Source organism: Haemorhous mexicanus, chromosome Z, assembly GCF_027477595.1.
Source record: "Haemorhous mexicanus isolate bHaeMex1 chromosome Z, bHaeMex1.pri, whole genome shotgun sequence".
Classification (NCBI taxonomy): domain Eukaryota; kingdom Metazoa; phylum Chordata; class Aves; order Passeriformes; family Fringillidae; genus Haemorhous; species Haemorhous mexicanus.
In genome coordinates, this window is record NC_082381.1 from 45551105 (window position 1) to 45577389 (window position 26285).

At 45.5% G+C, this 26285-nt stretch overlaps 1 protein-coding gene across 2 annotated transcripts in view; it reads right to left on the reverse strand.

The window, feature by feature from the left end:
* The window catches only part of PSD3 (pleckstrin and Sec7 domain containing 3), a 117048-nt gene that overhangs the window by 61365 nt on the left and 29398 nt on the right, over window positions 1-26285 (reverse strand). For both annotated transcript variants that reach the window (XM_059874028.1, XM_059874029.1), the window contains exons 5-8: window positions 14362-14568; window positions 14177-14257; window positions 5026-5138; window positions 2223-2281 (exon numbers count right to left, since the gene is read on the reverse strand). In XM_059874028.1, the coding sequence (XP_059730011.1) occupies window positions 2223-2281; window positions 5026-5138; window positions 14177-14257; window positions 14362-14568 (460 nt within the window). The remainder of the gene's footprint in view (window positions 1-2222; window positions 2282-5025; window positions 5139-14176; window positions 14258-14361; window positions 14569-26285) is intronic.

The following is a 26285-nucleotide window of genomic DNA, read 5'->3' on the forward strand; positions in this document are numbered from 1 at the left end:
TTTCTCCCTGAAACTTCAGCCTACTTCTATTTGTTTTGTCCAAGCAGCAGTTGGCAGCTTCTCCATGCTGACCAAAGCCAGCATTGCAGACAAATGGCTGTTTTGCTGCAGGATCAAAGCTAACATCTCCATAATAGTGCCACAGAGGTTCCAGAAGATGTGCCTGATGTTCTAAAGATACCTCAAAACTCTCTAGTACCAATGTGGGTGACGACCTCTGTGCAGAGAAGCAAGCATGCATTTCCAAGACACACTTAGCAAAAACTGTTTAGTCACAAACAGAAGTGTAGCAAGACAGGGAACATAAAGGGGATTAAGTAAGAGTTTGTCTACAAGAGTTAAAGGCAAGTGTGAACTGAAGGCAGAGCAGCTGCACTACAGCCCCAAAAGCAGTGAAGCTGATTGTGAAACAGAAATGTCTGTGCTTATGATCAGTATGTTAGTAACAAATAGAGCACAGTGTATATAGACAAGCCCTGTGACTCACTTGCTTCCTGCTCTAGCAGAATCCTGGTAAGGATGGGGCAAAGCATTATCTTTTTTAGGAAACAGGCAATTAGGCATATCTGCAAGGGCTGCATTCCAAATTAAAAATGCCAAACTTACCACCTATGCGGAAAAATGCAAAGCAAGTAAGAGGAAGACCAAAATTAAGAGGAAATCAGAGGGGTTTGAGGGAACACGATGACACACCCATGGACATAACACACGTAGGAGTCTGGCAAATACTACAGCTGCATATACATAACAACACACTCTCAACTGCCAGTGGGATAAGTCTCCAAAGTTATACACTGCAACAACCAGAGTCAGCAGCAGCAATGATGGATCAGAGCCAGATCATTTATTCCAGAACCTACTAAATACAGTACGGCCCACTAAAGCATCGCAGGGAGCAATGGGAATTGCTGTCAGGCTAATGCATGACCATTATTTGGTCTCCCTCCCTGGAATGTCAGGCCAGGCAGACTGTAAAGCTGGAGCCCCAGGCTGCTCACCACTCTGGAGAGTGGGACACCTGTGCAGAAAGTTTTATTTGTCCTCAAGAGAAGCCATGTGTGCTAAGAGACAAACTGCAGCACATTCCTGTATGCCCCACGTCCAGTCCTTCAGTAAGGAAAGCTAAGCCTTCAGAGAAAAAAATTCTTCACAACTCCCTACCCCCTCCTGTTTCCACAACCTGCAAACAAAGGCATTCAATTAATGGGAGGTGGGTCTCAGAACTCCTTGTGAACATTCAAGTCTTGGTTTTATTACCTGCACCACCACAGGGGCTAAGTAGCCTGTTGAGACAGATCCAGGATGCTTCCATGTCCTGCTGCCCAATCCAACACCCTTGATGCATCAGAGTTCCTAACAGACATCCTCCTGGGAGAGCCCTTCCAAGTGCAGCGGAGGGCCAGAGAGGCCCTCAGACGACCTCAGAGCCAGTTGGCTAAAGCCACTGCTTTTGCATACTATAATGCCATGCTCCCTGTGTTTTTACACACTCCATCCTAACTGAGGGCAGAGGAAGCCTCCCATCAGCATGGGAAAACCTTGCATAGCTGGTGTATTGCACCATGGGTGCTGAAATACCCATCCTAAGGCTGCTGGCACCCTGCAGCAGTGTAACTAAGAGAACTCAAACCAGAATACTATTTCACTCAGGCAGGCAATGGGGAGAGCTGTGCAGTACAGGAATACAGGGCTCCCACTCAGCACGCCCACATCCTCCCTCCATTCGCTTGGTTTTGAGTACACCCATCATTTGTCTGTGCAAAACTCTGCTTCCACCAGATCTGCCCCCTGCAAATGAATGCCTGCAAACATCACCTTCCCTTTGTGTTGTGACCTTCCCAAAAGGTTGTCTTCACTTTCTACCTCTATTCCGCCTTCCCACAGGTTTGTACATACTGCAAAGGAGAAGCTAATCCCAAGCACAGCTTCCCAGTCAGGGGCCGTAGCAGAAGGATGGTAAGCACACCAGAAAGATGGCCCTAAGGTCAGGGAGTATGCTCAGACATTATGGCAACACCTGGCACAACGCCAGCTTACACATGACTGATCAAGGCATGCTGGAAAGGCCTGCTTAGGACAGCAGCCTGGGAGTGCAGCCTTCTCACTGCTTGCTGTCTGCAGGGGCTTCAGAAGAATGCCACCAGCACAGGGACTGCCACAAGACTATCCAGTCCCAGCGTGGTGTAGATAGGAGCAGTCTACACAAAGCTGGGCATACTCACATGGCCATGGAGGTCTGTGTTCAGCAGCATCATGGCACACGTGAGACAGTGAACTCCATCTGCAGAAAGAGAAATAACCAGAGTCACATGCAAAACCACATCTGGACCTTTAAGAAGCTGAAACTGAGACTCATGGATTAATTGAGTCTGTTCCCTTCTTAAGAATCTGTTTTATCAAGAAATATACATAATTAAATAAATGAACAATGAGGTCATCACACAGCTGCCAAACAAGAACAGTCTTTCTTTATCTTTTAGTAACTGTCAAAACTGTCTTGCAGCACCCGTGGATGCAGCAAGCAAGACAGGAAATCATGCTATCACTCTTAGCTTGCTATTATCAATATTACAGTCTGAATCAACACCTCCTTCTTAATTTACTTCAGTGCAGAAAGGGAAAAGTAAAATACATTTGTTCTTGTGTAAGGAGTGGGTGCAGCAGGGTATCCTGTTTTTCTCCCCCTCTGGCTTAGTCCTCATTCAGAGCTCAATTAGACCTAATTTTGGAGAAGTACAGTCAGTAACTTGTGCTGCCTTGGCTCCATGTTAGGTAGAGAGTGCTCCAGAGTGCTTCTAAGCTGGTCCTGTGGCCAAGGCTCTCAGCAATGAGCCAGATTCATAGAACCATAGAATAAAGCTGGAGGACTGAGAGACTGAAGAAAATGATTACTGGTTCAAAATAACTGAAATGTGTGTGTAGGAAGAGCAGCTCAGCAGAAAATGGGATGGTGCACTGCTCCACACCCCACTCTCTGGACCCTCTAGATCAGAACTGCCACTAATCACTGGCACACAGAAAGCAATGCCCCACACTCTATCCTGGCCCCAGTCAAGCCCTGGGGTGACCAGATGACTGGAAGTGCCCCCAGGGGTTGCTTGCCACAGGAAGCCAGAGCAGACCCCAGGACAGGTGGTTGTGTCCCTACTGTCTTTGGATAGCTGAAACCACACAAGGATCCAGGGCAGTAGCTGTATCTTGATTTTGCTCTTTCTTTTTGTATATTTTTCCTCTTTTCTACTCCTAATTTCCATTTTCTGGAATATGGGTAATTAAGATTGGATGAGTAAAGTTTACAAAGTCAATGCTCTGTGAAATGCTTTATTTTGATTGAATGTTTGTTTTAAATTCCTGATTTTCTAGAGTTTGCTAGGAAAGTCTGGTTGTGAACATTCTGGGAACTTTTGTAAAGTTCTTCTTTGTGCCCAACTCAGGAAAAAGCAGTAGTACTTTAAGCCCTTTTTGAATAACCTTTCCACGCAAGTTTAGAACGCACCCTACAAGGATCATGGAGTTCATCTCCTGGCTCTGCACAAGACATCCCTACAAATCACACCACGTGCTTGAGAGCATTGTCCAAACACTTCTTGAGATTTGTCAGGCTGGTGCTGTGATCACTTCCCTGGGGAGCCTGTTACAGTGCCCAGCCACCCACTGGGAGAAGAACCTCTCTCTGATGTCCAACCTAAACCTCTGCTGATGCAACTCTTAAGACATTCCCTCAGCTCCTGTCACTGTCACCACAGAGAAGAGATCAGTGCCTGCCCCTCCCCCTCCCCTCATGAGGGAGCTGTAGACTGCAATGAGGTCCCCCCTCAGTCTCCTCCAGACTCTGCAAATTATGTGATTTCACTGCTTCTCATCTGGCTTCCCCTCTAGACCTTTCTCCATCTTTATATCCTTTTTCAGAACACTCTCCGATAGATTTGTATCTTTCTTATATTGCAGTGCCCAAACTGCACATAGTACTAAGATCCTGGTTTAAGTGTGCAGGATTTAAATGCTTACTTGGGGTCCGAAGGCGCAATATCCCTCTTGCAGTCTTAACTAGAATAAGGCAGCCGCATCATCAGGCAAGTCATTATTTCACTCTGGACATGCAGTTCTATCTGACTGCCTACAGTGTCTTGAAATAAGAAAGGCAATAGGCAGAGTACAGAGACAGCACAGGAGCAGATCCTGTCTTACTCCCGACTTTTTTCCCTCCCCTGCATGACAGCCAGTAAAGCTGAAGATGCGTGAAGTACCCAAACATTATCTCACTGCAACAAGGATAGGTCACAAAGCAAAGGGTAAGGAGGCGCAGTGGTACCTCCAACTGTAGCAGCTCTTTCTCACACTTTAAACTTAAAGTATAGCTAAACTGATGACTGCCTTTTTCAACCTCCTCATTCAGTGTGCGATCAGCATGTGCTGCAATCACAGGGCCACAAGGCTCTGCCAGCATGTCTGGCTGAACACAGCAGTTATGCCAACAGACAGTTTGTCCTCTTCTGCAATCCCAGTTTTCTCAGGTTTGATCTATGTGCTTGTTTGTTTCCATCATTTATTTCCAAACTGACTGAAAACATTGGCAAGGAGAAGCACTCTGACTGATGTTAGCTAGTCGAGATGAAACCATGCCAGGGTCTAGATACAGCACCCAAAATTCACCCCCACAACTGGCAAAAACTGGCATGCCTGATGCCAGTGCATGCAGATACAAGTGCTGAATGGAGCATGGAAAGCAAACAACCTCTCTTTCACCTGACAGGGGACCTATTCTTGTCCACATGAGTGCAGCTGGAGTACAAGCACCCACACAATGAAGCCAGCAAGACCAGAAACTACAACTGAGGACAAATCTGGAGGTGCCACAACTGAGTATTCATATTGAGGACCTATTTATATTTAATACCTTTCAAGCTGAGGGTTTTACTGCTTACCAGAGACAGTCTCTAAAGCGTGGCACAGTGACTACAGAGCCTCATTCTCCAGGCATGCACCATATGTGGGTAAAGACCTCAGTATCAGAAACAAAGTTACCTTGAGAAGAAATGGCGTTTGGGTTGCACTGGTAGTATCTGCTGGAGAAGTGGATTAAAACTCTCTCTCGTTCCTGAGTTTCCCCAATAAGTGAAAAGGCTTTAAAGAAACTCCTAAAAGAGCAGTGGAAAAATAAGTGAAATTAAGGTAATAAATCTCTTTTTGCTTCACACAGTGCACAGAGCAAAGCACACATTACAGCAAAAAGTACATAAGTACACATTCAGTTCCAAGGAGCATTTCTAGGAAATTGGGCTATCATTCTGCGTGCAGTTAACTCCAACATTTTAGTAAATGAAAGAAGGTTTAAATTACCATTGGCCACAGCCACTGAATATACAAAATAATAAGTAATTCCACTATTTGAAAGAGGTGTTCTTACTTTTAATTTTTTTCCTATGGGCAAGGAATTGGAACGTGTTTTTTATGCATGATAAGATATCCAGGATGTTCCCTATTCTCTTCTAATTGCCCACCATCCCTGCACCTTTTAACTTTACTTCATTAGTACTGCTCTCCACATCAGAAAAGCTACTCTAGGCAGTGAAGTCAAGCAAGTGCACAGCACTCACAGTTAAGACTGAATGTGTGGTCACTTATCAGAATGGCCAGGACCACATCAGATGGGGAGGAGTGTGACTACTTGGACCTGCAGAAAATAACTGAGCAAAAGGGCAGAAGACTTCCAACATCTTCCACTGAGCTTCAACAACAGGAGGAGTAACAGGCCCTCCTGAGGTTCCAGCTCATGAGAGCCCAGGGTGCAGGGCTGGTGCACATCTGGGCACTCACAGGATATAGCCAGCAAGCCTATGCAGAGAGGTGGGGAGGACACACATCTTTCACTTCTATTCTCTTTCACTTCTATCCTACTTGACCACACCTCCTCTTAACCACATTGCTGTTCTTTCCACATAGAAAAATACATCTCACAGCCAAAGACGACCTTCTATATTCATTTATCAGGATGCTTCTAAGAAAATACTGAAAACACAAAACTTGTGGATCTGAAGTAAGAAGACATACAGAATGACTGTCTAACAGACAATTTTTAAACATCCCATTAGAAACTAACATCAGATCTGAGAGGAATGGAATATATTGCTGGAACATTCACATCTATCGAGTCTGGATGCACAAACTTCAATTTTTTTCTCTCTGATGTAAGGTTAGAGACAGGCTGTACTTGCAACAATCTCACATCCAAACAGAGTATGATCTGCATGTTAACAACTTAATTTCACATTTAATGTATTGCAAATAATCCAGTTCACAAGTAGATATAAGTGAATCTTAACAGGGTTTCTCTGTCATTCCTACTTTATCCTCCTGTCCTGGTCCTGGCCAGGACAGAGTTAATTTTTAATATAAGGGCTGATGTTACTTCTGATCCGCTTGAAGGGACCTTCAGCTCATATTTACAAGAAGTGAGCAACATGTACTATTACTAGAACTACAGAGGTCCCAGCCAGGTAGAAGAAAGGGCCAATCAGATCTACTGGACTGTGTGGATCCAGTGCTCTGGCACATCAGACACACAAGAGTGTAAGGCTCTAGCTCACACTGGCACATGATGTACCCTGATGCCACCAAGATATGTGGGGACAGAATCCGTCTCTTTCTGGGGTGCCAAGGGGATCCCAACAGCTGACTGCACCGGAAGGTGGAGAGAGCATGACTGGAAATGAATGGCAAAAACACCCCACTGTGACTGGCCCAGAGGCCCTGGGCATCCTTAGCATAGGTTACCCCAAAAGAGGGTATTTCAAGGACCCAAAAAGGCATTGTTAGGATTTCTGGGATAGCTGTTGTGGAGACAGAAGAAATGGGGCAGCTGAACTCCTTGCCTGGTCTCTCAGAGGACCTCTCTGTTTAGGGACTGCTGAGGGTTGAAGAACAACAGACACAATTGCTATCACATCCCTACGGGACCATCGACAATACAGCTCCACCTGGGACTCTGTGACCCCCATCCATGAGATGATCAAACTGGAGAGCCAGGGACTGGTCAGCAAGACTTGTTAACCCTTTAACAGTCCTATACAGTCAGTGTGTAAGCCCAGGGACCAACAGATTATTATGGCCTGAATGAAGTCACACCACCACTGAGTGCCACTGTGCCCAACACGCTGGGACTTCAGTATGAGCTGGAGTCCAAAGCAGTGAGGTGGTACCATCATCAACATTGCTAACATGCTGCTCTCCATTCCTTTAGCAGCAGGGTACAGGCCTCAGTTTTTTACCTGGAGGGGTGTGACATACACCTGGAACTGACTTCCCCAAGGGTGGAAACAGAACCCCATTATTTATCCTGGACTAATCCAGACTGCACTGGAAAAGGATGTGAGGAAAAGGGTGAGGTCCTAGAATACTTGCAATATACTGACATGATCATGCAGGGCAACACAGCAGGAGTTTCAAGAAAGGGGAGAAGACAATCCAAATCTTCCTGAAGGCTGGTTTTGCCACACGGCGAAGCAAGATCAAGGGACCTGCCCAGAAAACTCAGTTTTTAGGAGTAAAATTACAAGATGGATGCCATCAGATTCCAATGGACATGGTCACTGGAACAGCAGCTATGTCCCCACCAACCATCAAGAAGGAAACACAGGTTTTCCTAGGCACTGTGCATTTTTGAAGGATGCATATTTCAGATTACAGTCAGATTTTAAAACCTCTCTATCAAGTGATGCCAAAGAAGAATGACTTTAAGCAGGGTCTTGAAAAATAATATTATTTTGAACAAATTAAACAGGAGATTGCTCATGCAGTAGCCAGTCAGAACACTAACAAGATGTAAAAAATATGCTCCACAGTGCAGCTGGGAAGAATGATCCTTCCGGGAGTCACTGGCAAAAGGGTACATGTGGAGATTCAACAACAACCTCTTGTGTTCTGGAGTTGAGAATACAAACATTCCAAAATACAAAGGATCTGAGACCCGCTACAATTCCACTGAAGCAGAGACACTGGCACCTTAAGGGGCTGGAGCTGCCTCAGAATTGATTGGCACTGAAGCACAGCCCCTCCTGGTGCCCCAGCTGCCAGCACTGGGCTAGATATTCAAGGAGAAAGTCCCTGCAACACCTCATGCCACTGTAGAGTAACTGGCTTACTCTGATCACACAGCAACCTTGAATAGGAAACTCCAATCACCCAGGGATCTTGGAAGTCATCACTAATTGGCCTGAAGCTGAAAATTTCAGACTACCATCATCATCGGAGGAGGAGGAGAAGATGACACATGCTGAGGAGGCCCCACCATACAATCAGCTACCTACAAATAAAAAGGAATACGATCTCTGTATTGAAAGTTCTTTTTGTACCATGGGGACAAATCGATAACAGAAAACAGCCATAGACAGCCCTATATGATGAGTCACAGAAGCTTCTGAAGGACAAGGTGGATCAAATCAGGTCGCAGAGCTGACAGCCATCCAGCTGGCTTTAGGTATCACTGAACAAGAGAAATGGCCAGCAATCTACCTCTACACTGACTCGTGGATAGTGGCAAATGCTCTGTTGGGGTAGCAGGACTGACAGAAAAAGGCCAATTGGCAGTACAGATGGAAACCCATCTGGGCTGATGAATCCTGGCAAGAAATCACTGCCCTGGTAGAGAAGCTGGCTCTAGAAGAACATCATGAGATGCACATCTGCCCAAGAGTCAGGCTGCTGAAGAGCACCACAACGATGGAGAGGTGGATCAGGCCACCAAGATTAAAGTGGCTCAGTTTAATCTGGACTGGCAATGTAAGAGCCAACTATTTCTGGCTCAGAGGGCTCAAGATGCCTCAGGTCATCAGAGGAGAGACACAACATACATGTTGTGATCAAGGGGCAGACTTAACCATGGACAATGCCTCTCAGTTACCGTGACTGTGAAACGCGCTGCGATCGGGCAGGCCAGGCAGGAAAGGCCTCTCTGGTACGGTGCCCACAGATGGCTGAAACACAGATATGGAGCAGTCTGGCAAACTGGTTACATCAGACTGCTGCAAACCCACCAAGGCAAGCAACACAAGTGCTTACAATGGTGGAAACAACCACTGTGTGTCCGGAAATGAACCCTGTGCCTCACACCAAGGCCCAAAACACCATCATGCAACTTCTGCAGCAACATGGCACCCCAGAAAGAAGTGAGTTGGACTAATGGGACTCATTTCAAAAGGAGCCCCACAGACACATGGGCCAGAGTGCACAGGACTGAGTGGGTATAAACATTGCCTATTATGCACCAGCCTCTGAGAACACTGAACAGTACAATGGACTGTCAAAAATGACATTGAAAGCAATGGGTGATGGCACCTTCAAACATGGGGATGTGCATTTAGCAAAGGCCACCTTGTTAATTAATACAAGAGGCTCTACCAATCAAGCTGGTCCCGCCCAATCAAAATTACTATGCACTGTAGCAGGGGATGAAGATCCTGTGGTATAAAGGAGAAATGTGTTAGGGAACATGGTCGGGATTGGTCCCACCTTTTTGCAAAGGCAAATCCATTCATGGGATTGGTTTTGCTCAAGGACCTGATGGCACTTGATGGGTAATGTAGAGGGAAAGGGAAACATGAGGTGGCACTGCCACTGTATGCCATAACTACTATGGAGAATGAATACGGACTGTTCCAGATATACCAGTCATGAGCTCCTGATGCAGACTGCAACCAGGTGAAAGCAAGAAACCCTCCTGCCCTGGAAGACATCTAGAACAGACAGAACCCACAGTTATGGACTAAAGGAACTCAACAGACATCTTGAAAGGACAGCTACTGACTATGGAAATGATATTCATGCTTGTATTTACACATACACACACAAACACACATATATACATAGCTGGGAGGTCTGGGACCTGGACATTATTTAGATGGTATAGCGTAAGAGAAGGAAAACATACTGATTCTGACCGTAACAGTTAATTTTTGCAGTAGTCAGGAGGAGCATGCCTAGGAGCCTGATGCTATTCTGTACAACCACAGGTACAGGTTGTGGGAGGGGGAGGAGGCATCTCTTCTGGGCAGGTAACCTGGTGGAGCAGTCAGGGCATTGCTGATTTCCACATGGTGAGTGCTTGCATGTGAATCATTCAGCTCTCTTGTACACTCTGTTGTTTATATTATTTAACAGGGTCACTGTTACCCTTCGTTTTCCTGTTTCATTTACTGTTTCCAATAAATTGTTGTTATCTCAACCCTTGATCTTTGCCCTTCTGTGCCTCCAGTTCTCCTCTACAGATGGCCCATAGAGATGGGAAGGGGGAAGGGAGCAAGTGGTGCATGTTTTGAAGTGTTTCAGTGGGAACGTTAAATTGGGGAATACTGTTGCTAAATTCACAACAGCTCCCAAGGCACATTTTGAGAATTAGCCATCTTTCTGTCTCCTACCCCAGTATGGGCTCTTTCCAGCGACATTCCCTGCCCATGCCAGGTACCACTGACCTACACCTTTTCCACCTCTGCAGCAGATTTACCCCCTTGGAAGCTAACCTGGAGAGGAAACTGATGAAAGAATATTTGGTAAATAAACAAAGCAGTTTCCTCACTCTCAGAACACAATGCTACAGCCAAGGGCAACAGGGATGAATTTCTGCCCACCAAAGAACATAGAATACACTGAGCTGGAAGGCACCCAACAAGGATCATTAAGACCAACTCCTGGCTCTGCACAGAATACCCCTAGGAATCACACCATGCGCTTGAAAGTGCTGTCCAAACATTTCCTGAACTCTGTCAGTCTTGGTGCTGCGACCACTTCCTTGGGGAAGCCTGTTCCAGTGCCCAAACATCTGCCGTGTGAAGAATCTCTCTCTAATGTCCAGTCTAAGCATCCCCTGACACAACTTTAAGCCATTACCTCACATCCTGTCACAGGTCACCACAGAGATCAGTGTCTGCCCCTCCTCTTCAACTTGTAAGAAAGCTGTAGACTGCAATGAGGTCTCCCTTCAGTCTCCTCTAGGCTGAACAAACCAAGGAACCTCAGCCACTTCTTTGGCTTCCCCTCCAGGCCCTTCACCAACTTTGTAGCCCTTTTCTGGGTACCTCCTGGTAGCTTCCTATCTTTCTTATATTGAAGGGACCAGAACTGCCCCCAGCACCTGAGGCGAGGCTGCTCCACTGCAGAGCAGAGTGGGACAAACCCCTCTCTCACCTGGCTGCTGATGCTGTGCCTGATGCACCTCAGAACGGAGATGGCCCTCCTGGTTGCCAGGGCACTGCTCACTCATATTCAACTTGCCCTCCATAAGGACTCTCTGGTCGTTTTCCACTGCGCTGCACTCCAGCAGCTCATTTCCCAGTCTATCCCAGGTGCAGAATCCAGCACTTGCCCTTGTTAAATTTCACACAGTTGGTAGTTCCCCAAACCTATTGTTCATCAAATTCTCCCTGCAGGACCTCTCTTCCTCTGAGGGAGTCAATGGCTCCTACCAGTTTAGTATCATCAATCTTACTTATTATATGTTCAAGTCCTGTGTCCAAGTCATTTATGAAGATGTTGAAGATCACAGGGCTAAGGATGAAGCCCTGTGGAACCCCACTAGTGACAGGTCACATCAGTCTGATGTCACCCCATTCACTGTAGCCCTTTGTGCCTGACCCATGAGCCAGCTGCTCACCCATCACATGATGTGTTTATCCAGTTGTGGGCTGGACATTTTCTCCAGAAGGGTCCTGAGAGAGACAGTATTGAAAGCTTTACAGAAATCCAAAAAAGATCACATCAAATGGCTTCTCTCGATCATCTAAGTGCGTCACCTTGTCTTAAAAGGAAATTTGGTTGGATAAACAGGACTTTTTCCTCATGAAGCCATGGTGGTTGTGACCAATCTATTGTCTTTCAGGTATTTTTCAATACCTCCCAGAATAATTTTCTACATTATTTTACCAGGCACTGAACTGAGACTGACAGGCCTATAGTTTCCAGGGTCATTCCTCTTGCCCTTCTTGAAGGTTAGACAGTTTCCAGTCAATTGGGACCTCTTCAGATGTCGAAGACCATTTCAAAATCATTATGAGAGACTTCAGAATGGGATCAAGCAGTCCTTTGAGTATTTCTGGATAAATCCCATGTGGCCCCATAGACTCATGAGATCCAGATGAAGCAACAGATCCCACACTAGTTCAGGGTCAGCTGGGATTTTATCATTCTCACAGCCATGGTCCCTCAATACACTGAGCCATTCTGCATTGCCTTTCTCTATTGACTTATTAAAAAAAAAAAAATCTTTTTGTTGTCCCACACAAATACTAGCAATGTTCATCTCCAGCTGAACTTTGTCAGCTGGAATTTTCTGTCTACAGTGATGAGCAGCAAATTTGTAATCTTCCCATATCACACGACCTTTCTCCCATTGGATGAACACCTTTTTTCCTTTTTTTTTTTTTTTTTTTTTTGTTAGCTCCAGAAGATCCATGGTCATTCAAGTTAGCCTTCTGTCTTGTCTGGATTTGCCTGCCCCTGTGCCCTTGCCCTTAGGAGGTGGAGACCAGCACTGATGGATCCCAGCACCTTCAGAAGCATTTTCCCAGGGAACTTATTAATGAGTACCCTGAGCAGCCTTAAGTCTGCTCTCCCCATGTCCAGGGCTGGACTCCAGAATGCACACTGAGAAAAGCCAGATCAGCATCACATTCCCTCCTGTCATCCGGTAGGGGCTGCAAGAGATGTACTTAGGACAACATGTACTCATGGGCCACAAGAATCCAGGGAGTGGACAGTGAAGGAACAACCCTTCCCAGGTCTCAGACTTGTCACTGATGCTGCACAACAGCCCCCCACAACTGGGAGGTAGCACAGATCTCAGCAACTGCCCCCAAAATGCTCAATAAACAGCTTGTCAATGAGCCAGCAACAACAACACTGTTTCCTCTTGCTCTCTGCCAAGCGTAAGGTAGCATGCCTCAGTTTCCTCAGGCTTTGGAACAATTCTTTGTCCCCAGCTGCTGCTGCATGCTTAGGCCATGCAGCTGGCAATTACTGTAGCTGCTCTTGAAACCTCAACATCCCCTTGACTTATTTAAGTCCTACATGAGCCTGGGCATATTTTAGAGAAAGTCCTAACTAGCAATATTAACAGGAGATCTACAGGGAGCAGAGACCTCCTAAATATGTGCCACAAAGCAATTATGTGTTGGATTTCTCAATTTAAAAGAAGGGTATATTTAGCATCACGTTTCAGGGGTGCTGAAACCTGGAACTGAGCAACAGACCTCCCACTGCCCAGCAGCTCCCACCCCACGCTGAGCAGGTGCTCCAGCTTGGCTCGACTCCCCCTGCCTCAGGACCAGCCAGTTCATGTCTGTGCAGGCATGTTCCATTCCCACTGCCTTCAGCAGGCAGGACTTTGTGGGTGCCTTTGATTCAGATCCCCAGAAATGCATTTGCAAAGGAGCTAAGAAGTGTGTGCCCATCTTCTAGATTTTCATAAAAAAAAAAAAAATTCCCCCTTAAGTAACCTCAATCAAATGAGTTAAACTCATTTAAATCCCCTTAAACACCAGAACACCAGCAACTGGGCTAACAGGTCACGGCTACACTTGGTGTTTTGACTTCTGGAAAGAAACACTGAAAATAAACATTGTTGAGGTCTGATTCCAGTGTAAAAAGCAAACAAAATGGACGGGCTGGGTTTTCAAACACCCACGTCAACAGTTACCAAACTCACTACAGCTGTTTCCATGTAGAAGCTTTTGCTGTTCTGCACGTTCCTGGATTCCTCAGGGAGACAGGGAGAGGGGAGCTGCCAAACCACACCAAACTCTGGTCTTAGTGCACTGCAGCAAAGCAGGGTAAGCTCCAAAAGGCATCAGCCAGAGAGTCTGTGCAGATCAGCTGCAAGCAACACTGTAATTCCTCACTTGCACCTGGCAGACTACAAGTCCCCTGTTTTGCCATTGACTGGACACTTTTCTCCAGCATCTCAAGGCAGATCCACCCAAATACTTCCCCCTCCGTGTGGCCACCACTTCAGCAGCACTAGAACAGAGTAGCACACAAAGCCAAACAGCAGAGGAAAGCTCTGTCCCCAAAATACATCACAGTCCCTTCTTCATCTTCTTACATCCCAAAAGGACAACCATGTATATCAGGACAACACCGCAAACAGCACTGCTACTAAAGAATATAAAGTCCACAAATGGAATTGTACCTGAGCGAACAGTCCAGCGTCATGCCTGTGAAGTCAAAAAATTTAAGATATTCTTCGGCCACAAGCTTGCTGAATTCATTGCTAAAGAAAAGCGAAGAAATATGTAAAGGTTATCATTCAAGAGTGAACCCCTCCAGAACCATCAATAAGAATGTGGCCACGCATGTACTCATATCAGCACATACTTTTTACCCAAATGTTTTGCCACATCAGAGCGTTTGAATCTGTCCAGATGGTAGAGGCGCTTAGCCAGGCGCCTGGCTGCTTCCAAATTGCTGCTGCTGCCATTGCTGAGGTCGTGGCCAAGGGCTCCAGTGGCATCTTTCTCCTGAAGTTCACTGCTCCCCATGGCTGCACTGGAGTCTAACATCACATTCTCTAGGTCAACATTGCTGTGAGATTAAAAGAATATGGAAAGAAAAAAAATAATATAAGATTAGAGTTTCCTCTTAGAACAGAAGGCAATTAACTGTACAGAGGCAAGATGACACAATGTAACAAAATCCATTTAATTGAAGAAGCAGTATTGAACAGGGACATTCACTCAGCAGTCAGCAAAAGTTAAGGATTTTTAACAAACAGCCAGACAGTCCAAACAACATGGACTTTCCTTCTGACTGTGCTAAGTATCCTCAATTTGAGCTCACTTCAGAGAGACCTCTTTGCTATTATCAGCCTACAACTGCCACTGAACCAATGCTTCTTGCATTAGTATTTTTTAACGCAATTGCCGGCTTGGCTTGAAGAGGCCTCTCTAAAAACAGGAAATTAACCATCTTCCAGGAGAAATGCAGTGATTAAGCTAGGGTGATCAGTTACTCCAAGCTGAGTCAGAACAAGTCCCTTCCTCATTCTTCCCCATTGTCCTGGAAACAACACAATTCCTTAAATCTAAAATAATATCACCAGAACTCTCAGTTGCTTCTGTGTCGTCCATGAGCAGTGGACATCCCACAGGAAGGCGCTGCTAGAAAAAGCACAACTTAGAGCAAGGAACCCAGTTTGAATTATGAAAGACACAAACTACCCATGCCAGCCTGGAGAACTCCTTGCTTCCCTCCTGCTCCCTCATGGTGGCAATTATTTCCCCCACCAGCAGCTCAAAGTCAAAACGTTCAGCATGGCAACCCTAGGGCACTTCAGATAAATCATGCACTTACAGATTCCTCCCACCTCTAGTACAATAGGAGAGCTCTGGCTGAGCTGTGTGCCTGCTTTGCTTCTTCCATGAAAGAGGCAAGAGCCCAAAAGCACACCCCCACATACACACCCCTGCACAAAGGCAGACTTTGAACTTCCGAAGAGCTTTTCTCTGACACTGGTATGAAAATTTTTGCAAAATCTCAGCTCTGTGTATGTGTGTGTGTGCGCATTTGACAGCATTTCTATTTTTATTTCTACATTTTTATACTATATAGAAATTCTTTTTACTAAAATGCCATTTACACAGGGATAATGAATGATCAGCAAGGATCATGCACAGGACAGATATGAGTGGAATGAGTTAAAGATGACTTTGTACACATAGCACTTTAAACAACATACCACAGCTTCACATACCACTGTAATTTTCAGACTTGACAAGCCATGGTTAAAACAACTGATCATTGTGTTCCAGTAACAATTGTTTAGCCATTTACTCAAATGTCTGCCAGCCAGCCATTAACTCCTCAAAGATGAAATTTCATATAAGGTGAGCTTAAAAGAAAAAAAACAGGTATTCTGCATGCCACAAATCATCACCTACTTCCTACCTCACTTCTCATGCATGGTTTAAGAGAAGGACATGTACAGAACGGAGATTTGCTCATTTTACCTCTCTTTCCATCCTTTCAGTGCTTCTGCAACATCAGAAATATCACACATTCACCCTGTGGATACAACTTCTTTATCAAGTATCTGGGGAAAACAGAAATCTAACCGGTTCCTGCAAGAACTGGGGATTTGCACTTATTTGTAAATAAAATGGTGCAATAGCAAAAGGGAGTCAATCTCAATGCCTAGTAGGAAATAAATACTGTAAATACAATTCCAACAACACTAATATTACTGGCCATCAGTTATCCTAGGAAAGAAAAAAAGCCCCTCCTGACATCATTGTTGTGGAAAATGCCTCCTTGGCCCTATCCAAAGCCACTAGCAAATGTCTGAAATTCTCTAAATTTGGCCTGTACGAAACTTGTGAAGAAAGCAAATAACAGAGTACCCTTACACAAGCCCTAAGCAACACCTTGTCCAATCAAATCAGGCACGACTCATTCCAACTTCCCATCTCTAACAACTGACAAGAGCAAGGCATACCCAGGTGAGCTAACAAATCTACATAGTCTTTAATGTAAAAATGCTGCATCAAAAGCCATGCCAACTCACAGAGCCTCACCTCACTATATATCACAGTCCTTTCACCACTGCTCTGTATTAAAGGTAGTATTTATAGCCCTGAAAGATGGCCAAAACTGACAAGAAACATCTATACCCTGCTAGGAACTACTGTACTATGAGATTCAACGTTACCACAAACCACCAAAAGTTTAGAAAGAAAGGAAGCACCAACATCTGCCACTTAGTGAAATTAACAGTACAGCAGCTCCCAGCTTCTGCTTTGCTTCTTGGAGCCAAGGCTGGGATGTGAAGGGGGAACACCCAGCAAGAGGGAGGGTGTGCTCTTTCCCCTATTTCCCAAAACTAGTCAACAGGGCTGCAAAAGAAAAACTATGTTCCAACTTCTCCATTCTAAAGCTTCATACTGACTGAGGGTGCCCATACATGCCTTGAAGAATAAGGGATACTTCCTTCTGCTATTCCAGTAGTTAATTCTGACAGTTGATTAGCTTATTACTTAGTACAAAGGGGGGCTAAGTAAGTACTTTTTGTGCCTAGTACAAGAAGTAAGTACTAAGTGAGTACTTTTTGTACTCACGAAGTACAAAGTAAAAGTACAAAAAGGCTGTCAAATCAATACAGGTTGTCTGTAACACAAGCCTCTTGTTCAGGGGAAACGACAGATTCTTTGCAGTAAGGTGAGACTTCAGTTCTCAAGTGGCTTTAGGTAGCTTGAAGACTCACTGCTCATGCCATTGAGGGCTTAGGAAATGCAGATGACCTGTGCATGACTCCTGTGCAAGCTGCCTCCAGGGCACGATATTTTAGCAGGGTCCAAGTGGTGTTACTCAGGGAAAAGGCTGTCGTCCCTTCTTAATTTCAACGATTTCCAGATCCGTAATTTTCTCTTCATACCTCAATTTACTAATCTGCTGAACTCAGTAATGCTTGCCTCTCTCTGTAAAGTGCTTATAATGAATTCTAATCAACAGCTAAGAGCAACCAAGGCTGAAAATAGGTTTCTCTTCTACAGTCTACAGTTTCTACACATAAAGAATCCACAGCAGCATTACCATCAAAACAGTGCCAAGAAAGGGCTTTATGATACAAAGCTGGACATGGATTTCTCATGCAGCTTTACTCTTTATCACATAAAAATGAGAAACCACCACTGAAAAACACAGGCTGAAAAATGTAATAGATTATACTCCCCCTAATCCTAGATTCAAGGCTAAAAGGGATTGTAATGATATTGTTGGTAATTGCCTGTCCAGCAATGGCTGCTGGTTTTTATCTAGAGACACTTACATTAATCTCTGCTATCAGAAAACACAGAAAACAGAAGCTACAAAACAAACTCCAGACCTCTCTAGTCTCACAGCACATGAGCTTTGGCCAGAAACCAGGTTTACAGACCATGGTATTTCTGTCCCCAGCAATGCACTCCTGATGCATCCTTTCTCATTCTGTCAAAGCATCCCACACCCACATGGAATGCACAGAGGCTGTGACCACCATATCCATCAGAAATTACAGGAATTCGATAAGCAGCTGCTGTGGTAAATGCAATACTTTCTAACAGCTCTCCAAGCTCACAGATAAAACATGTAAGCTGTAGACTCTAAGCTCTGCCTGTAATACACCATAACTGCCAGGCATTTTATACTGTTTTCTTCACTTATTCCATTATACACCAGTTCTACAGTGATTTAGCTCCCAATATCAAACTATCTCAATCTTGCCATGTTCAGCACTCAGCACACTCGATCTGTTCGTGAATATTCTAGATTCACTTACTGCCCCCATCTCCCATTCCAGATCCCACCAAAACTGAAACTCTACACAGTAATGTTTGACTGAAGAATGGCTGCAATTACCAGAAAAAACACAGCAAGGCCAGTAACATAATGATAATGATACAGGCACCTCATATCTCAGTGGTCCACCCTCCCAGCTAAATAAGCTTCAAGAGGAAACCTCAGTCTGAGTGTGAGTTTATGATGCATTAAACTTTGCTATGCTCTACATTTTGTAGCAAATCCATGGAGAAGAAACTCTCTGCTTCATCCCAAGGAAAAAACGCCTATTAGCATTTTCCTTTATGGAGTAAAGGCTCTGAGCAATTGGTCCAGCTGCTAACAAAGAAATGATGTTCAGAGTTGACGCTGAGTGGCAGGGTGTGACAACTCAGCCTAAGTGCTGTCCTCATCACAGCCACTCCAGTGATCCCAACTTGCCACTGCCTTTCTCTTTTACCAGAGTGCTGCACAGCATATGCTCTGTGGCACATGGACTCCCCTGGATGCATATGTTTCTTACCCAAGGAACACTAATTCATCTGGCATACATGTCTGGAGGGAGTGCACTGGTTGCACCAATTCCGGGAGGCGTGGACTAAGACAGGGCTGGAGCCTTCACAGACTTTTTGGAAATAGAGCAGGAGGGAACAGGAGGAAAAACAACTTTTTCTCTCAAATAAATGTGCATACCTTTAACATCAGCTTTACTCCAAGGCAAGCCGTGTCAGGCATTTGCCAGCAAAACCCATCAGAGCAAAATGTAGCAATGATTAAAAGTAAGGAAGGGCGGAGAGACATTCCGGCATGCTGAAGCTAGGGCCAGAACCAATGCTGTTTTCAGCAGGGGTACAGTGTCCATGGGGGAGCCACACTGAAGCTGATAATCACCCACTGCAGGACAGTGCTGACCCTCTTTTAAATGCTTGCACTCCGACCCTTCTCCTCCCAGTTCTGAAAGAGGACAGTATTCCATCCATAACCATCAACTCTGTCCATGAAAATCATGCTCTAATACCAGCTCAACAACCTCTCAGAAGCATGGCAGGGACAAACCAGAAAGAGTCAGGTGCCCCACTGTGCCCCCCCCCCCCCCCCCGCTCCTCTGCTCCACCCTCTATGTTCTGCCCTGCGGAAACAAATCCCTGGTCTGCAACCCTTCGGAGAGATGTGGCTGTTCAGTGAGTGATATCCCCTCACATTTCAGAGCAGACCACATATAACCAGTGGCACAGTCTGCATTTTGTTTAAAAATACCTGAAAAGCTGTACTTGAACAGCCCAGCTCTGAAAGGAGCAGCCCCACTGAAGAAAGTGAAGAAATCCCAGTAGCAATGAGATGTGATGACTCAGTTCCTGCTACAAATGACCCGACCACACAAACGGGCTGGGAACGGCTGTGCTGCAGTTTTGCTGCAGCTCCAAACCAGCTTCTTCAGGGCTAAGACAGAGGGAGCACAAAAGCACTTCAAGCAATGATTTACCCTGCCTGTTACCTTCAGCTCCAGGGCTCGACCAAGATAGGACATAGGAAGGAGAGAAAAATAATAATAATAAAAAAAAAATAATGCCCTTTCCTAGCAGATGACTCAGTGTGCTATTCTACTCCAAATGGTTTAATCAGCTTTGAAGTCCTACGTATGGATTCTCTTCAAAGACATGCTTTGAAGTAGATCTCTCTTTGAGGACTGACACAGCTGCACTTTGCTGCAACTCAATTCAGTGGGTGTCTCACAAGCACATCATCAGCCAGGACATACAAAGCGAAGATGGTGTCCAGAAGCCAGAGTAACCGCCAAGCATCTATTAAAAAGTACCTCAACCTTGCCACATCACAGGGAGAGGAGCAAAGTAACAATCCCTGTAATCCCCTATTGGTTATCAATAAAATACATATGCAAAGTCAATTTCATGGGCTGAAATACATACTGCTGTTCAAAAATAACCTCTTCTTTCCTTTAATAATTTGTTTTTTTCTTTCATTAAAATAATACCTACTGATTGTAAAAAAGGGAGCTAAAGCATTCAGAAAACACCATTCCTATAGGCTTGTATACAGCAAATGCAATTGTCATTACAAGATCACAGCATTAGAACAAGAAGTCCCACCATAGGCAGGGACAGGATTGCGGCCCTTCTGAGAGACAGCACATACTTTATTACACAGACATGCTGGCCCACTGCCACCTGAAGTACAAATGTCTTACTAAAAATACTTCAGGTTTGATTCCATTTTGACCTCAGGCTTCATACATCGCTATGGCAAGGGTCAGTGCTTGCAAAGGGACACTCACCATATTAATGTCACCATGCCTAGAAAGTGAAAAACTGGTCCTCATCACAGGGGGTATCCAAAGGCTCCTCCCTGCAAGGGATATTTCTGACATACATAGACACACAGACTGGTCTCTTGAAAGCATTAGGATTGTCCCATACTCAGAATCTGATCCACCTGCCCCAACAAAAGTAAAAAACAGACCCAACAAATGCACTGCCTACCTATGACCTTGCTCAGAAAACACTCAGCCCCTACATGTTTCAGGAACCCTCAGGCTCTCCCATCAGAGCCCACCCGCTCCAGGTATCAAGAGCCACTATCCCTTTGTTCAGCACACACATGACCCTCCTTCCCTATAAGGCTCCTGCTGGGTCCTCCAGGATAGGACCAAAACTAGGAAGACATCAGAGGACTTCCCCCCCCAGCCCCCGTGCTTGGGCTTGGTTTAACTGTTGGGATGCTGGCTCAGGAAAAGCATATTAACCAGGCAGCTGGTCCAGCTGGTCCTCCCTGGCAGGGAGCAAAACAAATGCATAAAAATACATGTCTTTACACCTTTCGGTTCAGGCTTCCATGAAAATGTGCAGATGAAGCACTTGAGCACTGGCACTAGTATCACACAGAAGCTTTACACTGAAACCATCCAGCAAAATGAACCACCTGTCCTCAAAAAGAAAACTGAATAAAGAAAAAAACAAAGAAAAAACAACCACTAACCAACCCACAGCTCACCCAGCTGTGTTAGCAGGGAGTCTGTATGCTCTGTGTGCTCTGTTCTTCTCCACCGCTGCTCCAGCAACATCCAAAGACATGCATGCCTCTCTATGCCATCCTAACAGTGGCCAGGCTCTGTCTCTCCTTACCCCAGCACACACACAGAGGAAGAAGAGACTTAACCGGCAATAATGTGGAGAGGGGCTTGACTAGCAGCCAGTCGTGGCTAATAGATGAGATGGCAAGGCTGCACTTTGGGACCAGCTCAGAGCTGGCAGAGACTGGCCTCAGTTTTGGTGAATCAAGCCTTCCTGACCTAAATGGCTTTGACTTTAATGGAGACGTGCCAACAGATGCCAGCTTAAAGGCTGAGCTGCTGACAGCTCTATACTGAGGCGCTTTGTGTAGCAAACTGATCAGCTGCTCCATTTTTTTTCTTTTTTTCTTTTTCTCTTCTGTCTCTGTCAGCTCCTGGATTTTTGTTGTGTTTATTTTATTTTCAGAGGAGGCTGGGAACTGAAGAGGCGAAAAGTCAGCAGCCCTTTTTTTCCATAAAACAACAGTTTATTTAGGAACTACAAGCAGCTTTACAAACTCTCACTGAACTGGTGCTCCAAGGACCTCATTGGCCAGAGCAAAGGGAAACTCTACAGAGCCTTGACAAAGTGATGATACCTTCCTGGAGGGAATACCAAGGCCAACAGTGTAGCACAACATTTTAGAAGTTACTAGGCTGTGAAATAAAAAGGCAAATCCTCAGCCATCAAAATGCCAGTGGTGTCAGAAATTTACCCTGTCAATTGCACCACTTCATCTTTACCTGCATTCAACATACACCTTTGCCAGCATATTGTGGTTAGCAGTGGCTCAACAACTGACAGAGGCATTAGCCCATGTGGCTAATGTAGAGCCCAGCAAAGGAGATCCAATGCTTGTTTTCTTGCTCACTAGCTGCAGATGCATTTGATGCATTTGCTTTTCTAGGACAATAACCAACACCATCCCTCTGAATAACCTTCTGCTGGACATATGGTTGGCAGCAAATGTGAAGTACCATGTTCTCAATGACCTATGTCTCCTAGGTCCCGGAGTCTGCTATGAGCTGAGGCATGTCTGAAGGTGAAAAAACATCCACTCAAAAAATAGGGATCTCATCAGATTTCACACTAAATGAAAAAAGCTGGGTCTCAAAGTGAATCTTCAAAGTGAAAAAAAATTCTACCACACCTCTGTCAGAAACACTAATAAAATGAATGTATAAAGGTTACATGTTAAGATTCATAAATACTGAGTCTTGTAACTACAATGAAAAATCAAATACAAGCTACTTTGGACAAAAATACCAGCATACAAACTGAAAACCAAAATTATAACTGGCATGCAAGTATTCATAAACTGGGGAGAGACTTAGTGAATCAACCCAGAGAGAGGAATCAAAACTGAATTTATTTGTCAACGAAGTTTATTGTCTTAAAGAAGGAATAAGCAGAGTGCCAGGTAAGAAACTGCTGGCAATGACCTATACACAGAAGAAAAATATCCACCATGCGAACTACCACAAGAGGCCCCAACAATTAAAAGTAACCTGGTACCCATGGGAATTTCAGGCTACATTCTTGTGAATTTATTTTGAGAATTACCAGATTGCTTTAGGGAGTTTGTTTTCTTCCCCTCTTGAATACATATGCAGCTAAATTTGTGTTTGCATCTCTAGGAAAAAAAAAATAACAGGACTTGCAGAATTTGCTGAGCACCAGCAGTTCTTTGAAGATGATGGCAGGTGGCAAATATTTAGCATTTTTGAGGATTAGGAGTTGCAATACAGATTTTTTTTTTCTCTCTCTGAATTTACAAAAATCTTGGGCAATGTCCTGCCAACAGAGACAATACTTCCTAAGACAACAGGAAAAGGCACTTATGGCAGGAAAAAAAAATGCCACAGATTTTTTGTTGTTGTTTTGTGGGGTTTTAAAAATTTATTCTAACTCTAACCTACAAGGGGAGAGGGAATGGAAAACCTGCTGTAAAGTGTGCAGTATAAGAAAACACTAAAAGAAGTCCAGTCCTTAAAGTCTGGAAGTATAGAGATCGTCATAGTGATAATTTCACACTTCACATCTAGTCACACAGATAGATGCTTAGTCTGTGGTATACACAGAAAAGATAACTCCTTTTCCCCTCAGGTATATCCTACTGCTTTGGAAACACATCCCCTTCACCCCACTCTGACTTCGATCACCAATTTCAATTTGCAAATTATTACACCTAGTTCAGACAACGCAAACTCAGGCTCAGTGTCTTGGTAGCAGCTTGCAAACAGTTTCCCTTACTGCCTCTAAAAAGTAAGACTAAACTCCCAGGTAGGAAGGCTGAGCCTTGCTTGACTTAACACAGGCCACTGTCATGGAAAGGGAGGAGTACAGCACCTGGAGCATGGGTGTGGCAGTGACGACTGCATGCCTCTGCAAGGATAAGAGAGTCAAGGGCACCAAACACGGTCCAACTGCAACGTCCTTACTGAGAATACAAAGCTTCATTACACTGGCAGCCTGCGGCTCAGCCTATTTCATGACGATCCCATGGTGCCCTGACACACAGTAAGGCTGTCGCTCAGCTCTGAAATCTCACACACTACCCCTCCTCCCCCTGTTCTCCGACCCCCTCCTGTGGAAATTCAAGGCTACTTCAGCTGCAGAATTGTTTTTTTTTCCCTCAGAGGGTTAATCACTACAGAATATTCTGAGTTGGAAGGGACACAAAAGGATCATCGACTCCAACTGTTAAATGAACGGCCCACACAGAGATCAAACCCGCAACTTTGGCATTATTATCACCATGCTCTAACCAACTGAGCTTATCTCAGAGAACTGAAAGAGAATAAACTCCAGCCCAAAGACACTAAGAGTCCCAAAAGAAGGCAAGCTGCACACCCTTCTCCCCCAACCATCCCTCCTCCACTGGCCAGGCACAAAGGGCACCTAAACTATGCCAAGAAAGAGCTACTTCCAAAAGTAAGCCTGCCTGCTCCGCAGGAAGACCCAGGGGCAGCTGACATCCCCCTACCCTAAGGAAGCATGGCAGGTGGCTGTCAAAGCAGGCAGGTCCATCATACAGCTCTTGCCAGGACTTACTGTGTTTAACCACGGCCAGCAGCTGACAGGGAGAACAGCAGGAATGAAATCTTCAGACACCTAGGAGCTCATAGGATCTTGCAGCCTGCAAGCCTCTAATAATTTTTTTCCTCTTTTTTTTTTTCAGTTCTGAAGGCATGTGACCGGCCCTCACATACCAGAGCTGACCCCTCCCAAAGCCAGCAATTTCCTAAGAGCGGAGAAGGATGTTACCCTCCCGCTTATTCATTACGAGACCAGGCCATTCTTTGTCCTTATGCATCAAGAGCATACGCTCTGGATCCCTCTGGACAGGTGCAGAAGGGGCTATGGTGCTCAGGTACGTGCTAACAGGAGGGCATGGCCACGGGAGCCCCGGCTCCTCTTTTCCGAATTGGCACGCAGCTTTCAATTTCCAGGTGAAAAACCACCAGCTCTTTGCTCTCAAGTCGGCCATCCCTTTCTGCTCAGGGCCAGGAAGAACTGCTCGTGTTTCACACTGCTCCCCCGTTAACTAGTGCTGGTACTTGGAAGCATGCTCCCTCCCCAGTCACATTTTATATCACGGCACAAGGCACTGCTTGAGATTTTGGTTTCGGTTTTTGCTCACTCGGGTTGGCAGTACCGTCTCCGGAAAAGGTGAGTGGTCTCATGCTCCTTGCTGTCCCTCACTCACACTACCTTGCTCTACTCCCAAATCCCCCGCACCCGAAATCCCCCCGCTTCCCTTTTCACTTGCCAGCATCCACATGCCGAGCCCCCACAGCAACCCCCACCCCTCTGGGAGGGGCTTCTCCCGCCGCTCTCCTCCAGGCGGGGGGCGGCGGGAGCGGGGAACCCCGGCCGGGCAAAGCGCACGGAGTGCCCCGGCGGCACCGCGCGGGGCCGGGCACGGCGGGGCGGAGGGCTTGCCTCTCCCACCCTCCTCCTTCGGGAGGGCTGAACCACTGCGGAGGGTCCCCCCGCTGCTCTGCGGCGCCAGGCAGGCACTACGCGTGGGGAACTGCAGCCCCAAGCACAACCGCAGGTTCACGACACGGTAGGAAACGAGAGCTTCAGCAGCAGCCACAGAGGTGCCATACACGCATCGCACAGGCAGACTTAGGTAAACCTAAATCTCGGATTGCTTCAGGCAACACAACCGCGCGTTCAAACTCCCTGAGCTGCCAGGGCTCAGGCGGCTATTTCTGGTTCACCTGAGCATCACCATGACACACCGCCTTGACCCGTCTGCGATAAAGCTCCTGCCGCCCCCAGCACGTACACACTGCTTCTCACCCACGAGCTCTTAACACCGTGATTCCCCACTGGCTCCAACAAAGTAGTACTCACGACCTGTCAGTCGCTTGTCAGTCACCACACAAGATACACGCCTGGTGCAATACAACATGATACTGGAATACCGGAGGAGGAAGGGTGGTGTTAGCTGTGAGATTATTGTTGGGAGGATTACTCTGTTGGGCATACTCGTGGCTAGCTATCTTGCCGTGGTGACATTCTCTACTGGCACATACCTTAGGTGAGCCCTTGAGACTTATCCCTAAACAAACCAGGAACACTCTTTTTCTTTTATTTTTTTTTTAAATTAAGTGAGGGGAAAAGTATTTAAATATCTACTGCTAGTTTATCAGTATGACTGCAAATCTAAACTAAAATTAATTCCAAGTGAAATCCACACTAGGCAGGCACCTGATGTGACTTATCTAAGCACACCTTGTCTGTCATAACTTTTGTCCTGATGAGCCAATGTAGGTCTTACTTGACAGTATCTTTTAAATGCTAGATGCTGCAAATACAAGGTAACAGAATCAGGATCTGAATGTGCTGCTTTTTCTCCCCTGTCCAGTTTTGTCAGCCTTTGGTTTTGCTGTAAGTAAGGAGCTGCAAATC